The sequence below is a fragment of the Delphinus delphis genome, chromosome 3 (assembly GCF_949987515.2).
Source record: "Delphinus delphis chromosome 3, mDelDel1.2, whole genome shotgun sequence".
Classification (NCBI taxonomy): domain Eukaryota; kingdom Metazoa; phylum Chordata; class Mammalia; order Artiodactyla; family Delphinidae; genus Delphinus; species Delphinus delphis.
This window is the reverse complement of record NC_082685.1, coordinates 14,252,993-14,280,930: the sequence shown is the minus strand read 5'-3', so window position 1 is coordinate 14,280,930 and position 27,938 is coordinate 14,252,993. Positions and strand designations below refer to the sequence as shown.

Below are 27,938 nucleotides of genomic sequence, written 5' to 3'. Positions count from 1 at the left end.
TAGGGAGGTGAGGGGTGCGTGTGCACTGGGGTCTCTGAGGGGAGCTGCAGCCAAGGACTCAGGGCCCCTGGCTGGCCCTGCTCTTTTCATGTTTGCATTCCCGGCCCAGAATTTCCATTCCCAGGTCTCTTTAGCATAAGGGACCATGGGCAGAGGTTTTCTTCAGACACCTCTGCCAAGGCCTCTTTATGGTCAGAAGGAAACACTGAAGACATCCCTCCCCAGTTGGAGTACTTTCCCACTCCTAACTCTCTCCCCTGTCCACCCCCAACCCCACCCCATGGTCCATAAAGCTGCTGGAGCCTCTTGTTCAGGGCTCCCTCCAAGTGAGATGACCCCTATGTCTTGGCGGATCCACCTGACAGTGGGCCATTCTGTGGGGAACAGAACAGGGGGAGACATACACAGAACACTCTACCCAACAACGACAATGGAACACACATTCTTCTGAAGTGCACTTGGGGTATTTTCCAGGACAGACCCATACGTTAAGCTACAAACTAAGCCTCAGTGGGCTTAAAAAGAGAGGGAGCATACAAAGTCCCTTCTCTGACCACAATAAGATGAATGAAGTTAGAAATCAACAAGAGAAGGAAAGCTGGAAAATTTACAAATGTGTGGAAATTAACACATTCTTAAACAGCAAAGGATCAAAGAAGAGATCACAAAGGAAATTAAAAAGTACTTAGAACTCCCTCTTGCTAGAGCACTGGAATCACAACTAACTGCTGAACAATCATGGACAGGAAGACACTGGAACTCACTAAAAAAGATACCCCACATCCAAAGACAAAGGAGAGGCTGCAATGAGACGGTAGGACGGCTGCAATCACAATAAAATCAAATCCCCTAACTGCTGGGTGGACGACTCACAAACTGGAGAACACTTATACCACAGAAGCCCACCCACTGGAGTGAAGGTCCTGAGCACCACATCAGGTTTCCCAACCTGGGGTCCAGCAACAGGAATTCCCAGAGAATCAGACTTCGAAGGCTAGCAGGATTTGATTGCAGAACTTCAACAGGACTGGGCGAAACAGCGGCTCCACTCTTGAAGGGCACATACAAAGTGTGTGCATTAGGACCCAGGGGGAAGGAGCAGTGACCCCATAGGAGACTGAACCAGACCTACCTGCTAGTGTTGAAGGGTCTTCTGCAGAGGAGGGGGTGGGCGGCTGTGGCTCACCTCGGGACAAGGACACTGGCAGCAGAAGTTATGGGAAGTACTCATTGGTGTGAGCCCTCCCGGGGTCCTCCATCAGCCCCACCAAAGAGCCTGTAGGCTCCAGTGCTGGGTCGCCTCAGGCCAAACAACCAACAGCGAGGGAACACAGCCCCACCCATCAGCAGACAAGTGGATTAAAGTTTTACTGAGCTCTGCCCACCAGAGCAACACCTGGCTCTACCCATCACCAGTCCCTCCCATCAGGAAGCTTGCACGAGCCTCTTAGATAGCTTCAACCACCAGAGGGCAGACAGCAGACACAAGAAGAACTACAATCCTGCAGCCTGTGGAAGGAAAACCACAATCACAGAAAGATAGACAAGATGAAAAGGCAGAGGATTATGTCCCAGATGAAGGAACAAGATAAAACCCCAGAAAAACAACTAAAAGAAGTGGAGATAGTCAACCTTCCAGAAAAAGAATTCAGAACAATGACAGTGAAGATGATCCAGGACCTCGGAAAAAGAATGGAGGCAAAGATCGAGAAGATGAAAGAAATGTTTAACAAAGACCTAGAAAAATTAAAGAACAAACAAACAGAGATGAACAATACAATAACTGAAACGAAAACTACCCTAGAAGGAATCAATAGCAGAATAACTGAGGCAGAAGAACGGATAAGTGACCTGGAAGACAGAATGGTGGAATTCACTGCTGTGGAACAGACTAAAGAAAAAAGAATGAAAAGCAATGAAGACAGCCTAAGAGACCTCTGGGACAACATTCACATTATAGGGGTCCCAGAAGGAGAAGAGACAGACAAAGGACCCAAGAAAATATTTGAAGAGATTATAGTCAAAAACTTCCCTAACACGGGAAAGGAAATAGCCACCCAGGTCCAGGAAGTGCAGAGTCCCAGGCAGGATAAACCCAAGGAGAAACACGCCGAGACACATAGTAATCAAACTGAGAAAAATTAAGGACAAAGGAAAATTATTAAAAGCAACAAGGGAAAAATGACAAATAACATACAAGGGAACTCCATAAGGTTAACAGCTGATTTCTCAGCAGAAACTCTACAAGCCAGAAGGGAGTGGCACAATATATTTAAAGTGATGAAAGGGAAGAAACTACAACCAAGACTACTCTACCCGGCAAAGATCTCATTCAGGTTTGACAGAGAAATCAAAAGCTTTACAGACAAACAAAAGATAAGAGCACTCAGCACCACCAAACCAGCTCTACGACAAATGCTAAAGGAACTTCTCTAAGTGGGAAACACAAGAGAAGAAAAGGACCTAGAAAAACAAACCCATAACAATTAAGAAAATGGAAATAGGAACATACATGTCGATAATTACCTTAAACGTGAATGGATTAAATGCTCCAACCAAAAGACACAGGTTCACTGAATGAATACAAAAACAAGACCCATACACATGCTGTCTACAAGAGACCCACTTCAGACCTAGGGACACATACAGACCGAAAGTGAGGGGATGGAAAAAGATATTCCACACAAATGGAAATCAAAAGAAAGCTGGAGCAGCAATACTCATATCAGATAAAACAGACTTTAAAATAAAGAATGTTGGGGCTTCCCTGGTGGTGCAGTGGTTGAGAGTCCGCCTGCCGATGCAGGGGACACGGGTTCGTGCCCCGGTCCGGGAAGATCCCACGTGCCGCGGAGTGGCTGGGCCTGTGAGCCATGGCCGCTGAGCCTGCGCGTCCGGAGCCTGTGCTCCGCAACGGGAGAGGCCACAACAGTGAGAGGCCCGCGTACCGCAAAAAAAAAAAAAAAAAAAAAAAAGAATGTAACAAGAGACAAGGAAGGGCACTACATAATGATCAAGGGATCAATCCAAGAAGAAGATATAACAATTATAAATATATAGGAGCACCTCAATACATAAGGCAAATGCTAAGAGCTATAAAAGAGGAAATGGACAGTAACCCAATAATAGTGGGGGAGTTTAACACCGCACTTACACCAATGGACAGATCATCCAGACAGAAAATTAATAAGGAAACACAAGCTTTAAATGACACAGTAGACCAGATAGATTTAATTGATATTTATAGGACATTCCACCCAAATACAGAAGATTACATTTTCTTCTCAAGTGCACACGGAACATTCTCCAGGACAGATCACATCTTGGGTCACAAATCAAGCCTTGGTAAAGTTAAGAAAATTGAAACCATATCAAGCATCATTTCTGACCACAACACTATGAGATTAGAAATCAATTACAGGGAAAAAATGTAAAAAACCACAAACACATGGAGGCTAAACAATACGTTACTAAATAACCAAGAGATCACTGAAGAAATCAAAGAGGAAATCAAAAAATACCTAGAGACAAATGACAATGAAAACACGATGATCCAAAACCTATGGGATGCAGCAAAAGCAGTTCTAAGTGGGAAGTTTATAGCAATACAATCCTACCTCAAGAAAAAACAAAAAATCTCAAATAAACAGGCTAAACTTACACCTAAAGGAACTAGAGGAAGAACAACAAACAAAACCCCAAAGTCAGTAGAAGGAAAGAAATCATAAAGATCAGAGCAGAAATAAATGAAATAGAAACAAAGAAAACAATAGCAAAGATCAATAAAACTAAAAGTTGGTTCTTTGAGAAGATAAACAAAATTGATAAACCTTTAGCCAGACTCATCAAGATAAACAGGGAGAGGACTCAAATCAATAATATTAGAAATGAAAAAGGAGAAGTTACAATGGACACCACAGAAATACAAAGCATCCTAAGAGACTACTATAAGCAACTCTATGCCAATAAAATGGACAACCTGGAAAAAATGGACAAATTCTTAGAAAGGTATAAGCTTCCAAGATTGAACCAGGAAGAAATAGAAAATATGACCAGACCAATTACACATAATGAAATTGAAACTGGGATTAAAAATATTCCAACAAACAAAAGCCCAGGACCAGATGGCTTCACAGGTGAATTCTATCAAACATTTAGAGAAGAGCTAACACCCATTCTTCTCAAACTCTTCCAAAATATTGCAGAGGAAGGAACACTTCCAAACTCATTCTATGAGGCCACCATCACCCTGATACCAAAACCAGACAAAGAGACTACAAAAAAAGAAAATTACAGACCAATATCACTGATGAATATAGATGCAAAAATCCTCAACAAAATACTAGCAAACAGAATCCAACAACACATTAAAAGGATCATACACCATGACCAAGTGGGATTTATCCCAAGGATGCAAGGATTCCTCAATATACGCAAATCAATCAATGTGATACACCATATTAACAGACTGAAGAATAAAAACCATATGATCATCTCAATAGATGCAGAAAAAGCTTTTGACAAAATTCAACACCCATTTATGATAAAAACTCTCCAGGAAGTGGGCATAGAGGGAACTTACCTCAACATAATAAAGGCCATATATGACAAACCCACAGCAAACATCATTCTCAATAGTGAAAAACTGAAAGCATTTCCTGTAAAATCAGGAACAAGACAAGGATTTCCACTCTCGCCACTATTATTCAACATAATTTTGGAAGTCCTAGCCATGGCCATCAGAGAAGAAAAAGAAATAAAAGGAATCCAAATTGGAAAAGAAGAAGTAAAACTGTCACTGTTTGCAGATGACATGATACTATACATAGATAATCCTAAAGATGCCACCAGAAAACTACTAGAGCTAATCAATGAATTTGGTAAAGTTGCAGGATACAAAATTAATGCACAGAAATCTCTTGCATTCCTATACACTAACAATGAAAGATCAGAAAGAGAAACTAAGGAAACAAACTCATTCACCATTGCAACAAAAAGAATAAAATATGTAGGAATAAACCTAAGGAGGTAAAAGACCTGTACTCAGAAAACTATCAGACACTGATGAAAGAAATCAAAGATGACACAAACAGATAGAGAGATAGACCATGTTCTTGGATTGGAGGAATCAATTTTGTGAAAATGACTATACTACCCAAAGCAATCTACAGATTCAATGCAGTCCCTCTCAAATTACCAATGGCATTTTTTACAGAACTACAACAAAAAATCTTAAAATTTGTATGGAGACGCAAAAGACCCCGAAGAGCCAAAGCAATCTTGACGGAAAAAAACCGTGCTGGATGAATCAGACTCCCTGACTTCAGACTATACTACAAAGCTACAGTAATCAAGACAACATGGTACTAGCACAAAAACAGAAATATAGATCAATGGAACAGGATAGAAAGCCCAGAGATAAACCCATGCACCTATGGTCACCTTATGTTTGATAAAGGAGGCAAGAATATACAATGGAGAAAAGACAGCCTCTTCAATAAGTGGTTCTGGGAAATCTGGACAGCTACGTGTAAGAGAATGAAATTAGAACACTCCCTAACACCATACACAAAAATAAACTCAAAACGGATTAAAGGCCTAGCTGTAAGACCAGACACTATAAAACTCTTAGAGGAAAACATAGGCAGAATACGCTATGACATAAATCACAGCAAGATCCTTTTTGACCCACCTCCTAGAGTAATGGAAAAACAAAAATAAACAAATGGGACCTAATGAAACTTAAAAGCTTTTGCACAGCAAAGGAAACCATAAACAAGACCAAAAGACAACCCTCAGAATGGGAGAAAATATTTGCAAATGAAGCAACTGACAAAGGATTAATCTCCAAAATTTACAGCCAATGCAGCTCAATATCAAAAAAAGAAACAACCCAATCCAAAAATGGGCAGAAGACCTAAATAAACATTTCTCCAAAGAAGATATACAGATTGCCAACAAACACATGAAAGGATGCTCAACATCATTAATCATTAGAGAAATGCAAATCGAAACTACAATGAGGTATCACCTCACACCGGTCAGAATGGTCATCATCAAAAAATCTACAAACAATAAATGCTGGAAAGGGTGTGGAGAAAAGGGAACCCTCTTGCACTGCTGGTGGGAATGTAAATTGATACAGCCACTATGGAGAACAGTATGGGGGTTCCTTAAAAAAACTAAACCTAGAATTACCATATGAACCAGCAATCCCACTACTGGGCATATACCCAGAGAAAACCATTATTCAGAAAGACATATGCACTCCAATGTTCATTGCAGCACTATTTACAATAGCCAGGTCATGGAAGCAACCTAAATGCCCATCGACAGACAAATGGATAAAGAAGGTGTGGTACGTATATACAATGGAATATTACTCAGCCATAAAAAGGAACGAAATTGGGTCATTTGTAGAGACGTGGATGGACCTAGAGACTGTCATAAAGAGTGAAGTAAGTCAGAGAGAGAAAAACAAATACTGCATATTAATGCATATATGTGGAATCTAGAAAAATGGCACAGATGAACCGGTTTGCAACGCAGAAATTGAGACACAGATGTAGAGAACAAACGTATGGACACCAAGTGGGGAAAACAGGGTGGGTGGTGGTGGTGGTGGGATGAATTGGGATATTGGGATTGACATATATACACTAATATATATAAAATAGATAGCTAGTAAGAACCTGCTGTATAAAATAAATAAAATAAAATTCAAAAAGAAAAAGAAATGTTTTTGCAAAGATAAATGATATGTCAAAAATTAACTGTTATACTTTGCTACTCAAATTATCTCTGGATTTGAAAGAAATTTTTTTAAATCTCTGCAAAAAGAAAAAGAAAAAAAGGACTTAGAGATGAATGAAAACAAAAGCACAACACACCAAAACTCACAGGATGCATCAAAAGCAGTATTAAGGGGGAAATTCATAGCTGTAAATGCTTACATTAAAAAATAAGATCTCAAATAAACAGCCTAACTTTGTAGCTTAAAGAACTTGAAAAACGAAAACAGAGATCTAATAATAAAGCAGAAATAATAAAGATTATAGCAGAAATAAACAAAACAAAGAATACAAAAATAATAGAGAGGGACTTTCCTCGTGGTCCAGTGGTTAGGACTCTGCGCTCCCAATGCAGGGGGTCCAGGTTCGATCCCTTGTCAGGGAACTAGATCCCGCATGCTGCAACTGAAAGGATCCCACATGGTGCAATGAAGATCTCGCATACCACAACTAAGACATGGCATAGCCAAATAAATTAACTAATTAATTAATTTTTTTAAAAAAAAGAAAAATAATAGAGAAAATCAATGAAACCAAAAGTTGGTTCTTTGAAAAGATTAATAAAATTAACAAACCTTTAGCTAGATGATCTAAGAAAAAAGAGAAAAGACTTAAATTACTAAAATCCAAAATGAAAGTGGGGACATTACTACCGATTCCACGGAAATAAAAAACGATTTTAAGAGACTACTATGAACTACTGTACACCAACAACTTGGATAATCTAGATGAATGGACAAATTCTTAGAAACACAAAACCTACCAAGACTGAATCACAAGGAAATAACAAATGTGAATAGATCTCTAACAAGTAAGGAGATTGAATCAGCAATGAAAATCTTCCCAAAAAGAGAAGCTCTGGATGTGATGGCTTCGCTGGTAAATTCTATCCAACATTTAAAGAAGAACCCTTGTGCACTGTTGGTGGGAATGTAAAATGGTGCAACCACTGTGGAAAACAATATGGTGAATTCTGAAAAAATTAAACACAGAATTACCATATGATCCAGCAACTCCACGTCTGGGTATATACCCAAAAGAATTGAAAGCAGGGTCTCGAAGTGATATTTGCACATCCATATTCACAGAAGGGTTATTCATAATAACCAAAAGGTGGAAGCAACCTACGTGTCCACCAAAGGACGAATGCATACACGAAATGTGGTCCACCCATACAACGGAATGCTATTCAGGCTTAAAAAGAAAGCAAATTTTCATACATGCCACAACAAGGATGAACCATGAGGACACCATGCTAAGTGAAATGAGCCAGTCACAAAAGGACAAATACTATATGATTCCACGTACATGAGGTCCTTAGAGCAGTAAGATTCACAGAGACAAAAAGTAGAAGAGTGGACGCTAGGGGGCTGAGGGGAGGGAGGATTGGGGAGTTAGTATTTAATGGGGACATAGTTTCAGTTTTGCAAGAGGAAAGGAGTTTTGGAGACGGAGGGTGGCGATGGCAGCACAACAATACGAATGCACTTATTACCACTGAACCGCACACCTAAAAATGGTTAAGGTGGTCAATTTTATGTTACGTGTATTTTACCAATTTTAAAAATTAGAAAAGAAAAAAAAAAAGAGCTGACGAGTCCTTGCCTGGGCCCAGCAAGAACCTCCTCCTTGGTCTCAGATCTGTACTCTCTGACTCATCCTTGCTCCAGCCAACAGAGGGAGAGAGACCGTCTCAAATCCCAAATGCCTCCCAGCAACCCTCTGTGGCTCTCCACACCCCCACCACAGACCACACGGCCGTCACACTCCCTGCCTCGTCCTCTTGGCCCCACCTGCCTCATCCCAACCATGTGAAAATCACTAGCCTCTCCCAAGCCCCAACTCTTGCCCATGCTGGTCCTGCCTCCTGGATCCCCTTCCCCCCTTCTTGTTTATTTATCCTGTGGGACCCAGCTTGGGCTCCATCTGCCCTGGGAGTCTTTCTAGCTTCCCCAAAGGGTCCCTCTACTTCCTCCCAAGCCCTCCATGAGAACACTGGCCCTACTGAAGCATGAAGCCCTTGGAGGCATAAAACATAAATTCTACGCGTGAGGGGACCCTATCTGCCTTGATCAAGGTGCCATCCCTGGCACCAAAAACACTACCCAGCACCCAAAACATCACCCAGTACACAGAAAATAGATACATTTTTACTCTCCGTACATCTCTGATGATGGACTGACAGCCCATCTTAAATCTGGACTCCCAGAACAAAATGCAGTAATCAGCTTCTGTTCTGACCAGCGGGGAAGACTGCCCATAATGAGGACAAGCACATCCGTGAAAGCGGCCTGAGGAACCCCCAGCTGAGTGCTTGGCTCTGTGCTGAGCATGTGCCACGGCATCTCATGCCAAGAAGGGGACCCCAGCTCAGCAGTCGGTCCACCCGCTGGCCAATCCACTAGCCCCAGGGTCTGAACTTTCATGCCTAACTGGTTTCCCAGGGCAAGTCACCACTACCTTCTGACACTAAGCATTGAAAGAAAAAAGCCAACTGCATCTGGCAGGAATTTAGCACAGCACTGCTGCTTCAAGGCGAACTAAAAGAGAAAACAATGTAGAAAGGAAATGTGCTGAGAGAAGCAGCCTGTTTTGCGGGCAGGAGCCTGAGTCCCCTGAGGAGCGAGGAGGGGGTGGGTGGGTGGAATTGAGTTCATGTTCCAGGGAACTGTAATCATTTTAATGAGCTCGTTATATAAACAGAGCGGATAGAGTTACCCCAAGAGGGAGTTGTTAAGAAGCATGAAGCCCTCAAATTTCATATTTCATAGGCAGATGTCTGAGGCTACAGAGGGATTTGGGGCTGACTTCATAGCTTTGAGTTTTATGTGTTAGAAAAGGATGCCCAATGTCTTACTCAGATGTTGGTGTCAGATCTCCAGGCAAACCGACTGGGAACCATCTTTCATGAGTGCCTCTGAGTCAGCCCACAAAGGCAGCAAAGGAAAGAAATCATACTTACCTGATGTTGAGACAGTGCCAAATCCACGTTTCAGGGAAGTAGGTCCTTTTCTTCTTCTCTGCTCTATGAAAAAAAATTTTTTTTAAAAAAAGAAATGATTAAAGTTTCACGGACGTAACTTAATTCTGTTACCTGGCAGGTTAACATTCTACTTGATTAGCCTATAACATGTTAAGTCTCTTACCCAGCAGCTTCATATTCTACACGTTTTAATTCTCTGACCTGGATAGGTTAGTATTCTACTCTAATAGGACACAATGTGTTAATTCTTTCACCTGGCAGGGTTAACATTCTACTTGATTAGGACTAGTACGAGCGAGGCATCAAAGGCTTGACAGAGGCTTCTTAAAATGACAGTGGTGCCTCTCATCCTGAACTTAGAAGGTAAGAAGGGCCACAGGGACCACCCCATGTCCTCTCCTTTGTTAATTTCCCTCCCTGGGTTTGCCATGTTTTTCTGCATCATTACATAGAGCTCTCCTATCCCCTCTCCCCCTTCCTCTGTGCTTTCTTTTTTTTTTTTTTAGTTTTTTTTTAATTGAAGTATAGTTGACTTACGACATTGTGTCAGTTTAGTTTCTGAAGTACAGCAAAGTGATTCAGTTACACGTATATACATTCTTTCATGTGCTTTCATTCTTGGTTTATCCCCAGAAGCCTCATAGCCCACCTTCCTCAGGGGCTGTCCTATTCTTTTTTTTTTTTCTTTTCCTTTTTACAGTCTTTATTGAATTTGTTACAATATTGCTTCTGTTTTATGTTTTGGTTTTTGGGCCCCGAGGCAGGTAGGATCTTAGCTCCCCAACCAGGGATTGAACCTGCACCCCCTTCAGTGGAAGGCAAAGTCTTAACCACTGGACTGCCAAGGAAGTCCAGGGACTGTCCTATTCTTTAAAAAATAATATTAATAAGCCCTACTTGACATCTGGCAAAACTTCTCAAGATTAGAAATGCTCACATCTCTTTCAACCTGAGGTTACCTCTCCCAGGGATGAACCCTGAAATTAACCACAGACACATGTGCAAAGACAGACTATGGTGTGGCTCACTGCAGCACTGTGAGAAATAACAAACATCGTTTGGTTAATCAAATGACAGTACATTCACACCGTGGAATATTACGTGTCAGTGAAAAAGGGTGAGGTAAGTATATATGTACTGGTATGAAATGGCCTCTAAGGTTTATCGCTGACTTTAAAAAGGAAGGCACAGAACAGTATTATAGTATTCTCCCACTGCGTTGTTTTTTTTTTAAAAAATCCTTGTGTATACACAGAAAATTTCTAGAAGGATATCTAAGGAATTATTGACCATTATTGCCTCTTAGAAGGGAGCGGAGGATCTGGAGGTGGGAGGGAGACTTCCATTTCATTATATACCCTTTCATACTCTTTGAAAAATAATGTAACCACATGCATATGGTTAAGAAAAATGTCCTTCAGAATAAGGATGCATTATCCAATGACAAAAAGGCACAAACACTTGCTTTTTAAGGCATTTCTTATGCCTTTCTGCATTGGGATTTACAATTCCCTTTGAGGTTTTGGGTTTCGAGGCTGCCTGCATATCCACTTCAGGCCAAGCTCTCAGGAGGCACGCACATGGGAGGCTCCAGGCTTCCAGAGTAGTGTCTGGCTGAAGGATGCTCAGGGGCCAATATTCCACCTCCTCACTCAACCACATCTCAGAAGTGCCTTCGTGTGCGTCCAAAGTACCATAGGGGGAGCCTGGTCTGCCTATGCCCTGATGTGGAGTTTGGAAACGAGGACCCCTGTGGGCCTGTTAAATGTGTGACTTGGGCAGGAAGAACCTAGGGGATCCAGGTATCCAGAAACCACTGCAGAGGAGACTGGGGGGACTGGGAAGGTTCCCAATCTGGGCAGAGAGGGCTTGAAAGAAGAAGAGGGTTTTCATGGACAGGCCTGCCAGGGTGGGACATCCTCTGGGCCACATCTGGCTCAGAACAAGGGCTAAGGAGTCTGGGTGCCACCCTCAAGGTCTCCAAAGAGACCCAGATGCTGGGGCACTGCTGACCACACTGACCCCATCCCTGGCCCACTTGGTTCTGTGCTTCTCATTTAATGAGTTGGCAGGAAAGGGTACATCCAAGGCCTGCCTCCCCTTTCCCAGCCTACACACCCCTAAATTCACGGAGAGTGAAAAGGCAAGGTCTTCAAAACACCCTACCCCTCCCCAAGCTGGCTGGAGTTGAGGAGTTAGTGGGAGAGGCAGAGAATGAAGAAGGTGGGAAAGAAGACAGGTGGGGGATGGGGGAGCAGAAGGGAGGGAACAAAGGGAAAGACAGGAGAGAACAGGAAACACTACCTCCTGTGAAACAAAGGTTTCCATGAGACCAGAGACAAAGCCACAAATCTAAGGGGGGAGATGTGAACTCCTCTCTCTCAGTAATTGACAAGTTAGCAAACAAAGAAACAAAATGAGCAAGGATATGGAGGGTTTGCGCACCATCTACCATAGACTTGACCAAAAGTACTCATAGAGAATCCTATACCCAATGACAGGAGCTTGGACATTCTTTTCAAGTAGATATGAGCATTTACAAAAACAGACCATGTACCACATAGCCCGTCTCCAAAATAAAAACCAGATGATGAGTATCATACAGACTATGTTTGTTGACCATAGTGGATATCATACAGACCATGTTCTCTGGCCATGATGCACATCTGACACAAATTTATAAAACACATAAAATTATAATAATTTTAAAAATCACTTGAAAATTGAAAACACCTCTGGGTAAGTCACTTGCCACATCTGGGCAAATCAATTTTTCCGCTAGTAAGAATCTATTTGGAAGCCAGCAATAATGGAAACACTTCATAGCACAACTTGGGTGCAGCCAAAGCAACACTCTGAGGCTTAAACATTTGATTTAAAATAAGAAAGACTGAAAAGTAATTACTTGGTGTCTAACTCCAAAAGGTAAAGAGTTGGAGGGGAAGGGGGAAGAGACAGGAACAGAAGGAAGGAGGAAATGGTGGGAGGAAGAAGAAAGGGTAATAGAGAGAATTTTCTAAGCAGAGTCTCTGGGAGTGGGAGGATCAAGCCACAGTTTCCCACCCTGCCCCAATTTGTCTGTCCCTAGGCAGATCTGCTCCCCTGTTACACCTTCCTTCTCTTCTGCACCCCCAACCCCAATTCCATGCACTTGGATGGGTCCAAGGACTAGGGGGAGCAGGGTCAAAGTGCTCAGTGCCCCAGCACACTAGGCCATTGGTGAGTCTGGCCCCAAGGAGACACTGGGCAATGTCTGAAGACATTTTTGGTTGTCACAACTGGGGGTAGGGGCGGGGGGTTACTGGCATCTGGTTGGTGGAGACCAGGGATGCCACTCAACACCCTATAGTGCGTGGGACAGCCTCACTGCAGAAAATGATCCAGCCCCAAATGTCAACAGTATGAGTTTAGACAACCCTACTCGAGGCAGTGACAATTACCTGGGGGGTTGTCTGGAGGACACTGCTGCCATCAGGCTCCCTGTGTGGGGCTGGAAGGCAGGGACAGCCTCATCAGTGTACAGGCCGCCGTCTTGCCGGTGGTTCAGGCTCACCAGGTCTGTCATCACCACCAGTCCTGTTTCCTAGGCAACAGATAATGCCCAGACCCACAGTGGGGAAGTGGACATTGTAGTCCCAGAGGTCACTGCCCCAACATCACTGCTGCGTAGCCCTGAGGGAGTCAGTCCTCTCTCCAGGCTTGGTGACACGGACTAAGGGGGTCATGGGACCCAGTAACCATCCAGGGCAGAGCAGAGGGGAGGCCAGCGCGTTTGTGGTCTAGGCACAAAAGGCCACATCTTGTATGATTCCATTTATATGAGACGTCCAACACCACAGGCAGATCAATGGTTGCCAGGTGCTGGGGGAGGGTGGGTGTGGAGTGACTGCTAATGGTGACAGGTCTCCTTTTGGGGTGATGGAAATGTTCTGGAACTAGACAGAGGTGCTGGTTTGCACAGCACTGTGAACGTACTAAATGCCACTGAATTGTTCACTTTAAAATGGGTTAATTTTCTGCTATGTGAATTTCACCTCTATTTAAAACAAATCAATTGGCGCAGTGCCTAATCCGGACCAAGAGCCGATGACTGTGGGCTGCAGTTATTACTGTTATAATATAGGGACTTCCCTGGTGGTCCAGTGGTTAAGACTTCACCTTCCAGTGTAGGGGGTGCGGGTTTGATCTCTGGTCGGGGAGGTAAGATTCCACGTGCCTCACGACCAAAACACATAAAACAGAAGCAGTTGTAACAAATTCAATAAAGACTTTAAAAAAATGGTCCACATCAAAAAAATTCTTTAATAAAAATTGATATATATGTCTATATATTGGTATATATATTTGATACAGCAAAATGTTAACTGTGGGATCCAAGTGGTGGATCCACAGGTGTTCGCTAATTCGTTCAACGTTTCTGTATGTTTGAAAATGTTCCATAATAAAAATGGGAGGAAAAGGATGCCTGTTATTTATTTTAATTTGTTTTGGCCATGCCGCAGGGCTTGCAGGATCTTAGTTCCCCGACCAGGGATTGAACCCAGGCACCAGCAGTGAAAGCACAGAGTCCTAACCACTGGACCACCAGAGGATTCCCAAGGATGCCTTTTAAATGATTTAAAACCTAGGATGAAAAGTGCTCTCATGCATTTGAGTGGAGACCGCCAGCATGCTAAAGTGGGCTAGAATGACATTTGTGTGTATTGCGTCTCCAGCAGCGCCCTGGTCCCCGGAGCCAGGAAGGAAGGGGACAGATTTGAGCTATAAATGTCAGCAAGGGACCTGAGAACACGGCACCTGCACCCATAGTGTAGGTTTTCCTTCCACCAAAGCACTTTCATCATCATTGCTCCAGAACAAGTTCAAGTTATCAACGGATACTCATTCTGCTCTCGTCCGTTTTGCAAATTGGGAGGGTCCACATATGAGCTTCCACTGGGGAGAATCAAAAAAGATTCTGCAATGCTAAAAGTTTGGAAACTTCCACCCCAACCCATCTCTGTACCCCGAGACCCTTTGTTTCAAAGGAAAAGGAGCTCAGAAGGGGGCGGTGGGGTCCAAGACCACCTCTCCTTACGGCAAAGGCAAACCCGGAGTCCTTGGTGACACCCCAGGGCCACAGGAAGATGGAGGAGCGCCGGCGTCGTCGGGCCATCAGCCCAGCCCACCAGAAGGGTCCATCCTCCCTGGACACCCCAAAAGCATCAGAAACATCGTAATCTTCCAATTCCCGGAAAACCTACAAACAAAGGAGAGCAGGAACTGGTCAACTGAGGGTTTCTTTTCAACCCAAACTGGCCTGGCATGCTCCCATCTCAACCTCCTCTCAATGTGTCACTTGGAACCAATCTTAGGAGACAGGAGTTGGTGGCTTTAACCCATTTTTAAGATGGGAAGCGTGGGGCTGAAGAGGTGGGACCCGGACAACGTGACATTGGATTTGACTCCAAGATCTTTTAACTGCACCCTAACAGCGACAAGGATGGGGTTTGCTGAGAATGAACCCAGTGAAGAGAGACAATCTGGATTTATACGGGGCTTTTCAGTTATCGGAAAGGAAGAGACGTCCGTGAAGATGCTGGAGCCCAGTGCCCAAGGGCCCCCGCTCACCTGGGTGGGAGTCAGCCGAAACCCAGACCTGAGCAAGTAGATGCTCTTGTCAACCGCAGCTACACACACGCAACTGCCCCTTGCAGCCCTGACCCGCAGATCGACGACTTCCCCGGGTTGGGTCTCATTTGCTGAATATGTCAGTGAAACCTGGACCCAAACACAGCAGAAAACTCGGGAGCTTGACCAAACTCTCCAGACCCACCCACCCACCCACCCTCTCTGCCCTCCGAGAAGAGTCGGTCCTCGCCAGCTCAGCTGGGACCCTGGCTTTGCTGCCCAGATGAGGAAAAGGATGGGAGGCTGAATGACGGGAACCAGGCTGGCGCAACTGGTACATTCTGTGCAGAAGATGGGAGGGGAGAAGAGAGGTGGGGAGAGGGGCGGTGACAGAGGACATGTTGCAGCCAGTTTTGGAGGGCGCAGGGAGAGGACGCGGGGGGCGGAGCCCGTTTGGGGGGACGTGAGTGGAGCCCAGCAGGGACAGAGAACAGCTGACCACTTTTCCTGTGTGTAATGAATCCCCATCTGGGTGAGTTTTGGAGGATCTCCAGTAAAGACGCAACTTAGGATCCTGAAGGTAGGGCAACCCTTAAAAGTCCTGCCTGTCGTACTATGTGAAGTCTGAGTGGCAGCTGTGTGCAGTCTACCCCAGCCCCGACACCCTGGAGCCCTCAGCCCTGATGACTCTTGCCCATCGCCTCTCCCTCCCCCAGTTTGGTACCCGATGCTCTACCTGGTTTTCAAAGAAGGTCTCAACAGCAAACTGGAGGCTGTCAGCCACCCCTTCTCCATTCTCCCTGACGTAGAAGGCCAGCAGGCGGCCGAGGGGGACCATGCTGGGGGTCACGGTCAGCCGGAGAGAGGTCACGCACACATTGACCTCTGCTGCTGGGGCTGGAGAGGGCTCTTAGACAAGTCAAAGGTGGGGAGAGACATGAAAGCTCAGCATCCCACAGCAGAACCACCGATGCCCCAGTTGCTCTGGGGGTTACATAGGGGGTGGCGCGAAGAGATGGCAGCCCAGGGCTGGCCCAGGGCAACTACTCCATGGATACTCACACCCCCTGTTATTTCACCCAGAAGGGAAGATAAACCCAAGAGGATGTGGACGCACAATGTCCAAAGCACCATTCAGGCCAGTGGTTCTCAACCATGGCAATGCTACTCCCCAGGGGGCATTTGGTAATTTTGGTTGTCGCAACTTGGGGGTGTTACTGGCATCTAGTGGGTGGAGGCCAGGGATGCTATCCAACACCCTACAATGCACAGGACAGCCCCACAGAGAATAATCCGGCCCCAAACATCAGTAGTGTGGAGGATGAGAAACTGACGTGGATGAGAGAGAGACCCTGTCTGACGTCCTGTCTGCCTGTCTGCCCGCCTTCCTATCCATCATCCATCCATCCATCCGTCCAATTATCCACCCATCCATCCATCCATGACTCTATCTAACCATCCATCTATCAATTTATCTATTGATTCTATTTATAAAGCCATCTCTTTATCGACCCACCTATCCATGACTCTATCCATCCATCGACTTATCTATTGATAATTCTATCTATGAATCTGTCTCCCTATCTATCTATCTATCTATCTATCTATCTCAGTGATTCACACCCAGGCATCACTTTTCCCCCTAGAGACATTGGTGATACCTGGAGACATTTTCGGTTGTCATACTGTGTGTAGGGGGGTTGCCACTGGCATCTAGTGGGGGGAGACCAGGGATGTCGCTCAGCAGCCTACAGTGCACAGCACAGGCCCCATAACAAAGAATATCCTGCAAGTGTCCACAGTCCCTAGTTAGGGGATCCTGCTTGAGGCAGAAGGGCTGTGAAGAGGAGGAGGCTGGGGAGACCCAGGGGAGGAGGTGGGTCTTGTGAGGAACATGTGGAAAAGAAGGACCCCTACATGGGGAATCAGTCTGGGCAAAGGCGGAAGGGGCCTGGCAGATGGCAACCTGGCACAGCGTGGGCCTGTGCAGGGGCCCAGCCCATGGCAGCCTCAAGAAGCGCTGCCTCCAACAGCTGGTCACTGCCCAACCTCCTGGCCCCAACCCGGTCTTGCCTGGGACGTGTGCCCTCCACCCTGAGGCAGGCCCCCCCCTCCTGGCTGCACCCTGCCTACTCCTCCTTGCTGGGGCGCCCACCCCAGTCTCAATGGTTCAGAAGGAATATAGGAACCTCCAGCCCGTGGCCTAGCTCACCTGTCTCAGAAAGGTGCGTTAAGCGGATGGGCTTCTCCGGGGCTGCCCGTTTGCTTCTCTGCTGGGTGATGTGGGCAGGCTGCTGGCCCGAGAGCACAATGTTGCCCCTCGCAGCCACCTCATAGTACAGAGTGAAATTGCAGGGACACGTGGACTTCACTGGGAAATGGGCATCCTCCCCGACCTGTGGGAGACATGGAGCATGGGGAGCCATGCCTGACATCCACAGCCCAGCACCAGTGCCACAGCCTACCCTAGGGAGAAGGCCACTGTGGGGCCACAGGGAGGCCAAGAAAGCTGAGGGAGGAGCACTGGCTTCAGAGCTGAGTGCTCAGCATCCGGTCCTGGCTGTGGCCACATCGCCATGGCAACCTCAGCTGATGCTCTGTAAATGGGGCTGTGCTGCGGATGAACCGTGATAAGGGTATGGAAAACTCTCCGTGAGTGCAATGTAGTAAGGATCTGAACCTAGCCTAAGAGAGGTCTGGCCTTTGTCCCCTGCTCCTGGAAGGTGATCTTTAAGGCCTTGAAATGTCCTGCCTGATGAGTCTTTGTGTATCTGGGATCTGGGGCCACACCAGATACTAACAATATAATTTACGGTAGGGACATTGGGCCACACTATATCAGTTTGACCTCTGGAGGGGCTGAGACTAGGGTCGGCCAGGCAGGTGGTTAGCCATGTCTATGTGACTAACCTCCACTAAAAACCCTGGACACTGAGGCCCGGGTGAACACCCCTGGTTGGCAGTACACCATGCATGTAGTCACACATTGTTGCCAGCAAGGCCACACTGTCCTTGACTCTATGGGGGGAGGACAACTGGAAGTTCACATTCAGAACTCGCCTGGCCCCTGCCTTATGATCCTCTTGCCTTGCCTGTTTTTAATCTGTATCTTTCACTGTATTAAACTGTAACTGATTCTAACAGCTTTCAGGGATTCTGTGACTCCCTCCAGAGATTAAAGAAACTGAAAGTGGTTTGGTGACCCCCCCAAATTCTGCAGTTGATGGGGGATGGTCTTGGGGACTATTCCCTAACTCCACAGGCACCAGTGCAGGCAATGGGCTGGAACTTCTCATTGGATATACACTTGATGAGTTGGGTTCTATCACAATCCCCAAGTTTCCAGAGGGGATTTGATCCCTTCCCAACATCAGTGAGTGGTGGGGACAGGATTCAAAGCCCAAAGGGCTGAAGCCAGAGCCCCATGCTTAACCTCCACGCTGCCCTCATTCCCTGTGTTACAGCTGAGGTCTCCCAGGTCCTGTGAGCTCCCCAAGAGCTTGGAGTGTGACCATTTCCAACACTGATGTTACAGGCTGCATGAGAAGTCATCCTCTGGACTTTTGCCCCAGAGGTTCCCTCCTCTGCCCCATGTTTTACAATCCATGACTCTCCCCAAACATCTGGGCCACCCTGAATGCCCAGAGGAGGGTAATCTGAGGTGGTGAGTATCATTCTCACTGTGGGTCCTTGGGCAAGTCATTTCACCTCTCTGATCCTCAGTTTCCCCATTTGTAAAATAAGGTTATATCTCCTGGACAGAAGGTCCTGAGGATCCAATGAAATGATGAACGTATCATTCTCAACATCACACCTGTTCACTGTGGGTGGTTAATAAATGTCATTCTACTTCCCACTGAAGACAAGAACCCACCCGTTTAAGGAGCCGACCCAAAGGTACTCACTCCCACAGCCAAATCTAGGAAACTGGAGTAGCAGAAAGAAGAATGAACTCTTCAAGAGTGTCAAGGTCATGAAAGACAAGGAAAGACCAAGGAACCATCAGACGGGAGGACACGAAATGCAGTGTGAGATCCTGCATGGGATCCTGGACCGAAAAAAGCAGGTGCCTGGAAAAACCAGGGAAATGCAAATAAAGTCCGGGGTTTAGTTATGTCCAGTGCTGATGTCTTAGTTTTGACGAATGTGTCATGGTCTCATAAGATGGTAACATTAGGGGGAAGCCTAACGAAGCGCCAGTGGCCTTTTTTGTCCAAGTAAAAGCTGATCCTAAAATTCACATGGAAATGCAAAGGATCCAGGATAACCAAAACAATCTTGACAAAGAACAAGGTTGTAGGACTCACGCTTGCCAATTTCAAAACTTACTACAAAGCTACAGTATCAAAACAGTGTGGTATTGGTATAAGGACAGACATATAGATCAATAGGCTAGAACTCAGAGTCCAGAAATAAACATCTGTGGCAAACTGATTCTCATCAAGGGTGCCAAGACCTTTTGAAGGGGAAAGAACAGTCTTTTCAACAGATGATTCTGGAACAACTGGATCTCCACATTCAGAAGAATGAAGTTGGACCCTACCTCACACCATATACAGAAGTTTACTCAAAATGGTTCAAAAACTTAAATGTAAGAGCTAAAACCATAAACTGTTAGTTGAAAACATAGGGGTAAACCTTCATGACCTTGGATTTGGCAATGGTTTCTTTGAGATATGGCACCAAAAGCACAAACAACAAAAGAAAAATAATAGATAAATTGGATTTCACCAAAATTAAAAACCTTTGTTGCATCAAAGGACACTATCAGGAAAGTGAAAGGACAACCCACAGAATGGCAGAAAAGACTTCCAAGTCATATATCTGATAAGGGTCTAATGTCCAAAATAGATAAAGTACCCTCACAAAAACAAAAAGACAAACAATTTAAAACACTAGGGAAAGAAAGCTGGATGAAGGATATGCAGGAACTCTCTGCGCTATATGAGCAACTCTTCTGTAAGTCTAAAGTTATTCCAAAATCTGAAATGAAAAAAGGAAGCATGGTGGTAACAGATTACAACACCTTGAATCATCTTTTAGAAGTTCACAAGTCCACAGGCACACGGAAAACAACAATAATACAGCAAAAATAATAGTGGGGCAAGTTCTTTTTTTACCAGCTAATAAATTTAGAAGGAATGTCAGAATCATCATAAGTGCAGAAATCACAGTATCCATCATAAAGCCAATGTGGTAACTGATTACAGCAAGAATCATCAAAGATGCCAAAGGCATTCAGTGAAAGGTTGCTGGGGCTCAGGACACTGTGGCAGGGACCTCAGAGTGTCACCCAGATTATTTATTAGCTTCACCTGCAGAGGGAAAGAGCTGGTAGGAACCAGACCCAGCTTCAGCAAGGGTGGGGCTGCCCAAATCTGTGCCTCCTGATGGCGCTCAACAAAAGGAGTACGTACATAGTAGTTTCGCCAGAACCATGTTTTAACCTGAATCTCACTCATAATGTGGGATAATCTGCAAGATCACAGGCCTGAATTCTTTACAAAAGTCATGGCAATGAAAAGGCAGGGAGACTGTTCTAGATCAAGAACGATTACGGACACAGAAGAGCCAAATGCAACTTTTAAATTGATCCTGAGTAAAATGCAGGCACGCATACACACACGCACACACAGGTGAGCACACACACACGTGCACGTGCACAAGCATGCATCTGCAAGACATGCACACTCACACATATGTGCAGGCATGCATGGGTGTGCACACACACTATATATAAACTGTATCTCGAGGACACCTTTGAGAATCTGAATATTGCCTGTGAATTAGACAATATGATTGAGTTAATATAATTTTCTCAGATATAACAATGACCTTGCGGTCATGTTGAAGAACGTCCCTATTTTTAAGACACATTATGCTCAAGTATTTAAGAGTGAAGCATCATATCTGTAATTTCCTTTCAAATATTGCAGTCAAAAAAGGGGCAGGGCTTCCCTGGTGGCACAGTGGTTGAGAGTCCGCCTGCCGATGCAGGGGACACGGGTTCCTACACCGGTCCGGGAAGATCCCACGTGCCGCGGAGCGGCTGGGCCCGTGAGCCATGGCCGCTGAGCCTGCGCGTCCGGAGCCTGCGCTCCACAACGGGAGAGGCCACAACAGTGAGAGGCCCGCGTACCGCAAATAAATAAATAAATAAATAAGGTGGAAAAAAACAGATGGATAAATAGGTGAGTGGATGGATGGATGGGTAGATGGGTGGAGGAATGGGTGGTAGGTGGATGATGGGTGCATAGGTGGGTAGATGGGAGGATGGATGGATGTGGGTGGATCGGTGGGGGGGGTGGGTAGATGGGTGGGTGGATGGGTGGATGGAGAGATAAATAGATGAGTGGATGGATGGGTGGATGGGTAGATGGATGGGTAGGTAGGTGAGTGGGTGGGTGGGTAGATGGGTGGGTAGATGGATGGAGGCAAAATATTAATTCATAAATCTAGGTGAAAAGCGTATGGTTATTTATTATACTTTTTTTATTTCTCTTTAAATTTGCAAATATCCTCCTTATAACAACACCCAAACAAAAGTCTCTTTCTGTTTGAGATGTTGGGGAAAAAAAGGAAGAGTGCAAATCTTTTTCTTCTTCTCACGAACTAACCCCATGGCATCAGAGCAACCCTAAAATATTGGGGTGACAGCCCCATTTACAGAGCAGCTCCTCCCTGCACATCCCTTGGTGCTGGAGGAAGAAGAAAGGGCCCTAACACAGAGCTGGGACTGCACCAGGCATGGTCACTCTTGCCTCAATGCCCTGAGGTCACACTCAGGGCCCCTCGATGACAGTCTGGGACGGGGAGAGCTGGCGCCTGCTGACCTGACTGAGGCAGGACAGAGGTGTCCCTCCAAGAAGAAATTCTGAGCGGCCCAGCCAAGTCCTCGCCTACGGGAACAGTGGTCCCAGCAGACATGACACAGGACTCCTTTCCACCCCCACAAGAAGGTGGCCAACCCCAGCACCCCTACGCTGCACAGATGGTTAAACAGTATTAAAACAAGAACAGCGTGTGCAGCCTAGCTGGGCACGACCTCACTGGAGTTTCTCATTCTCATAACCCCCACAGAGGGCCATTAAGCCCAGGGAGTAGGCAGCCCTGCCACCTCAGTTCCTCCAAGAGGCGTCCCAGGGGCCCCTCAGGGCTGGGCAGCACCCTCGGAGAGGGGATCTCAGAGGTTTACAGGACTGGTAGGGCCTGGGAGTCCCATTGGCAAGTGGTTTCCATTAGAGGCAATGCTGGCAAGCCTGCCACCACCCACGGCAGCCGGGCTCAGCCCTCAGAGCATCAATTAGGGGAATTACCGGAGTGCTTTATAAAACATACATATACGTATATATCGTTTAATAGGTGAGGGGACAAACAAACCGCAGTTGATCCAAACCATATGATGCAATATAATTCGCCACGAAAATGAAAGGCCCTCTCAAGTCAGAAAAAGAGTCGGACGTAGTTCGATGGAAATTGCTAAATGAAAGAAGCCAATCTGGGGACTTCCCTGGTGGTCCAGTGGCTAAGACTCCGCACTTCCAATGCAGGGGGCCTGGGTTCAATCCCTGGTCAGGGAACTAGGTCCCACATGTCGCAACTAAAAAAGATCCCACGTACCACAACGAAGATCCCGCAAGTGGCAACGAAGTTCCCACGTGCTGCAACTAAGACCCGGCACAGGACTCCCCTGGTGGCGCAATGGTTAAGAATCCGCCTGCCAATGCAGGGGACACGGGTTCAATCCCAGGTCCAGGAAGATCCCACATGCCGCAGAGCAATTAAGCCTATGCGCCACAACTACTGAGCCCACGTGCCACAACTATTGAAGCCCACGTGCCTAGAGCCCGTGCTCCACAACAAGAGAAGCCACCGCAATGAGAAGCACGCGCACCGCAATGAAGAGTAGCCCCCGCTCGTTACAACTAGAGAAAGCCCTCGTGCAGCAACGAACCCAACACAGCCAAAAAAAAAAAAAAAAGACCCACTGCAGCCAAATAAATAAATAAATATTTTTTAAAAAAGAAGACGACAATCTGAAAAGGACACGCACTGTATAATTCTGGCTCTATGACATTCCGGGAAAGGAAAAAGTATAAAGACAGTGAAAAGCTCAGCGTTTGCCAGGGGTTGGAGGGAGGGAGGGAGGAATAGGTAGAGCACAGTGGATTTTTCGGGAAGTGAAACGATCCTGTATGACGTTGTAACGGTGGATACATGACATTGTGCATTTGTCATAAAACGTGCACCACCAAGAGGGAACCCTGACATACACTGGGGTCTTCAGTGCATAATCTCATATTAATAGCGGCTCATCAATTTTAACAGATGGTAATAATCAGGGAAACTGCGTGCAGGGGAAGTGGGTGTATGGGAAGTCTCCATATTTTCTGCTCAGTGTTTTCAGATCCCTATTTCCACACACATCTTCACGCATCTTACTTAATTTGGATCATGGAATAACAGACTTGGGAAGAACTAACGTGAGATCCAGCTCTGAGTTCGTCTCATCTTTGCACTCAGTGTGTCTGCAAGTGTCTGGTGGGTGACTTCCGGTGCCTTTGCACAAGAAACTCCAGACAGTGGGGAACCAGGGCCAACAGGACCCTGAGGGCAGGTGACATCACAGTAAACCCTGGCCTTGGCCTAAATGTCCATCATAAATAAATTACAGGAATTCATTCCATGCAATACTCCCCTTGCTGGAGGGATGGGGCTCCTGTGTCAGCATCAGCATTAACCCTGCTGGGGCATGTGCAGGCTCCCTGGAGGCACGTGCATGCTGCTTCTTGGGCCCCGTCCTGCTCGAGAAGGGCACACCTGAAAGCCTTACCTGCAGGGGGAGGGAGGGCGGCTGCAGCTGCAGGTAGCACTGGCTTGGGGAGTACCAGCTGCTGAGGGAGAGGTAGCTGGGCAGGTACTGGGCCCCCACGAGCTTTCCACCGAGGGCTGTCACCTTGGTCTAAAGAAGAGAGGGTATTTGATCAAGGCTTGGATGCTTGGTGTAGGAAGGGGGTCTTAATCAAGCCTATGTAATGAAACCCCAATAAAAACTGTGGACACTGAGGTGGGCATGAGCATCCCTATTGGCTGTGCTCTGTGTGTAGTATCAGGAGGGTGACGTGTCCCGACTCCACCCTTCTGCCTGCCCCGCCCTGCCCTGCAGCAAGATCTTCTCATGCTCCAATTTCCCTTTGGAGAACCTCTTCCCCAATTCTCAGAGCATGGGGTCCAGTGTGGCTAGCTTGTCCTTCCCCAGCTCCATGGGAAGCAAGTGTCCAAGGCTGGCCACAGGGTGTCAGGGGTTGGCTCAGGCAATGGCAGGTGGCCCACGTGGCCACTGAGAGACAGTTCCCTCATGGGCATATTAGGGAAGCCCATGTCCTGGGCTTGCCAGCACCTTCGGTGGCTCCTCGGAGGGCAAAACCTCCTTGGGAAGTGAGCACAGGGGAGATGGTGGTCAGGAGAGGGAGAAGCCGCGCTGGGCAGCATCCCCAGAGCTCTGGACGCTGCTCTCCCTGGAGCTCTCCATCCTCCCTCTTCACGCCCCAGGAACTGGCAGTTATTTTACTTTTGCTCCTTTGGGAGTTTGAACCTGCTGCCTTCACTTGCTGCTGGAAAAGTGTGGCTAACACAAGAGAGATGCCAGAAGTGGGGGCCGGAAGGGAGTAGTCTAAGACCTCTGTGTGATAAAGAATAAAGAAGCTGGGGACTTCCCTGGTGGTGCAGTGGTTAAGAATCCACCTGCCAATGCAGGGGACACGGGTTCGAGCCCTGGTCCGGGAAGATCCCACATGCTGCGGAGCAACTAAGCCCGTGCGCCACAACTACTGAGCCTGCGCTCTAGAGCCCGCAAGCCACAACTACTGAAGCCCGTATGCCTAGGGCCCGTGCTCCACAACAAGAGAAGCCACCGCAGTGAGAAGCCCACACCTCAATGAAGAGTAGCCCCCGCTCACCGCAACTAGAGAAAAGAAGCTGGCCCACCTTTATCTCAGTTACTGGCAGATAGCCTCTGAACCCCTAAAATTTCCCAAGTGATGCGGGTGTCTTTGCTATTCATGGTGGGTCCTGATAATATGAGCTAATGAGATAATTCGGGATGGGGACAATCATGCCAGAAAGACCAATCATGGGATTAGAGGGTTGGGGCTTTGAGCCACGGGATGTGGTGTCCACTTGACCTCTAGGGAGGGGAGGCAGCTAGAGACTGAGTTCAGTCATGGGGCCAATGATTAATCAATCAAGCCTATGTAGTGAAACCCCAATTAAAACTGTGGACACCAAAGTGGGAGTGAGCATCCCTATTGGCAATGCTCTGTGTAGTGTCAGGAGGGTGACGTGTTCCGACTCCATGGGGACAGCACACGAAGCTACAAATTTGGGACCCTCCCAGCTCTCGTCCTATGCATGTGTGTCTCTCTCTTTGGTTGGTCCTAAGTTGTATCATTTTGCTATGATAAAACCGTAATTGCAAAAAATACAAACTTCCAGTTATAAATTCAGTCCTGGGGATGTAATGTACAGCATGGTGTCTATAGTTAATCATATCGTATTGTACATTTGAGAAAGTTGGTAAAAGAATAGATCTTAGAGGTTCTCATCACAAGAAAAAAAAGTGTAACTGTGTATGGTAACTGGACATATTGTGATGTCATTTCACAATATATACATACATTAAATCATTATGTTGAACACCTGAAATGAATATAATGTTACACGTCCACAGGTGCTGTAATTGTAAGGTAGTGGGGTAGCAGGAACCTCCAAATTTGTAGCCAGGTGGTAAAAAGTGCTGGTGGCCTGGGGATCCCTGGCTGTTAAAAATCTTTAAGGAGGGCTTCCCTGGTGGCGCAGTGGTTGAGAGTCTGACTGCCGATGCAGGGGACGTGGGTTCGTGCCCCGGTCCGGGAAGATCCCACGTGCCGCGGAGCGGCTGGGCCCGTGAGCCATGGCCGCTGAGCCTGCGCGTCCGGAGCCTGTGCTCCGCAACGGGAGAGGCCACAGCAGTGAGAGGCCCGCGTACCGCAAAAAAAAAAAAAAAAAAAAAAAAATCTTTAAGGACATGTCGCCCACAGGGGACATAGTGACCACAAGTGTCCTCGGCTCCCACCTACACATTTATTCCCAGCTACCTTCTGTCCCCACCATCCCAGTGTCCGTGGGGCCACCACGCCTACCACCAGCTATAGGGGTGAGGGCTGGGACATCCTCTTTACCACACCTGCTCCTCCCTCCCCTGACAAGGAGACACCAGGTCCTGCCAATTCTACCTCCACAGCTCCAGGCTCAGTGTCCTCTCCATCATCACCTCCCGTCTGCCCACCTGTGGCCCCGCCCAGACATCCCCCACTATGGGCACTGGAGTGACAGACTGCCTTCTGGGTAAGCCCTGAGCACCCCTGTGAGGTGAGGGGAAGCCCCACTGGCTCCCTCCTCCATACCTCCTTGAAATGGCTTGGCTGGCTGGGCATTTGCAGGATCCAATTACACTAGGACTGTGGGCCTCTGGGGCTATGCATATGCTGTTCCACCTTCCTGGAAGCAGCCTGGCTGAACCTCCCCCTCGTCAGGAGTCCACCTGGGAAGATGCCCTCACAGGAGCCAGGCACCCTCATCTCTTCTCAGCCTCCCGCCTCACTCTGGGGTGGTCGGGTTACCTGACTTACTATCAGCCTCCCCCATCAGACTTTGAACTCCCTCAGGGCAGGGGCAGGACCCAGGTCCACTGACCCAGTGCCTGAGTATGGCCTGGAGGAGGGGCCAAGTCCATGCCTGCTGGCTGAATGACAAGGGTCTAGGTGACTCACCCACCTCCAGCCACACGTGCTGGGCTGACACAGGGATGGAGGGGATCTCAAACCCTACCAGCCCACCCCGGGACACAGACTCGGTGGTGTATATGTTGTCCTTCGGCGTCAGCTCTGCCCTGATCTGGACCGTCACCCCCTCAGCCGGGCTGCCGTCTGGGTAGGACAGCTCCACCTGGAAGGAGTCACCAATGATTCAACGTGGTTAGGGTGGCAACACTTCCCAAACGGATCTATAGATTCAACCCAATCCCCCAGCAGACTCCCAGCCAGCTTCCTTGCAGCAATCAACAATCTAATGCTAAAATTCATACGGAATTACAAGTGGCCCCAAACAGCCAAAGCAGTCCTGAAAAAGAACCAAGAACTCACACATCCCAATTTCAAAACTTACTACAAAGGTACAGTAATCAAGACACGTGGTACTGCTATAAGGACAGATATGCAGACCAGTAGAGTAGAAGAACTGAGAGTCCAGATATAAATCCACCCATCTATAGTCAACTGATTCAAAAAAATAAGATTAAAATATGGTGAGGGGGAATTCTCTGGCAGTCCAGTGGTTAGGACTCCACGCTTCCACTGCAGGGGGCATGGGTTCAATTCCTGCTCAGGGAACTAAGATCCTGCATGCCGAGTGGCACAGCAAAAAAAAAGAAAAGAAAAAGATTATAGTCAATTGATTTATGACAAGGGTGCCAAGACCATTCAATGGGGAAAGAACAATCCCTTCAACAAGTGGTT

At 46.8% G+C, this 27,938-nt stretch overlaps 1 protein-coding gene across 1 annotated transcript in view; it reads right to left on the bottom strand.

The window, feature by feature from the left end:
- Positions 1–27,938, bottom strand: part of CPAMD8 (C3 and PZP like alpha-2-macroglobulin domain containing 8) — a 99,327-nt gene that overhangs the window by 48,203 nt on the left and 23,186 nt on the right. The window contains exons 12-19 of the mRNA XM_060006707.1: positions 27,199–27,369; positions 24,218–24,346; positions 17,597–17,780; positions 16,121–16,293; positions 15,385–15,534; positions 14,852–15,013; positions 13,215–13,357; positions 9,754–9,816 (exon numbers count right to left, since the gene is read on the bottom strand). Of these exons, the coding sequence (XP_059862690.1) occupies positions 9,754–9,816; positions 13,215–13,357; positions 14,852–15,013; positions 15,385–15,534; positions 16,121–16,293; positions 17,597–17,780; positions 24,218–24,346; positions 27,199–27,369 (1,175 nt within the window). The remainder of the gene's footprint in view (positions 1–9,753; positions 9,817–13,214; positions 13,358–14,851; positions 15,014–15,384; positions 15,535–16,120; positions 16,294–17,596; positions 17,781–24,217; positions 24,347–27,198; positions 27,370–27,938) is intronic.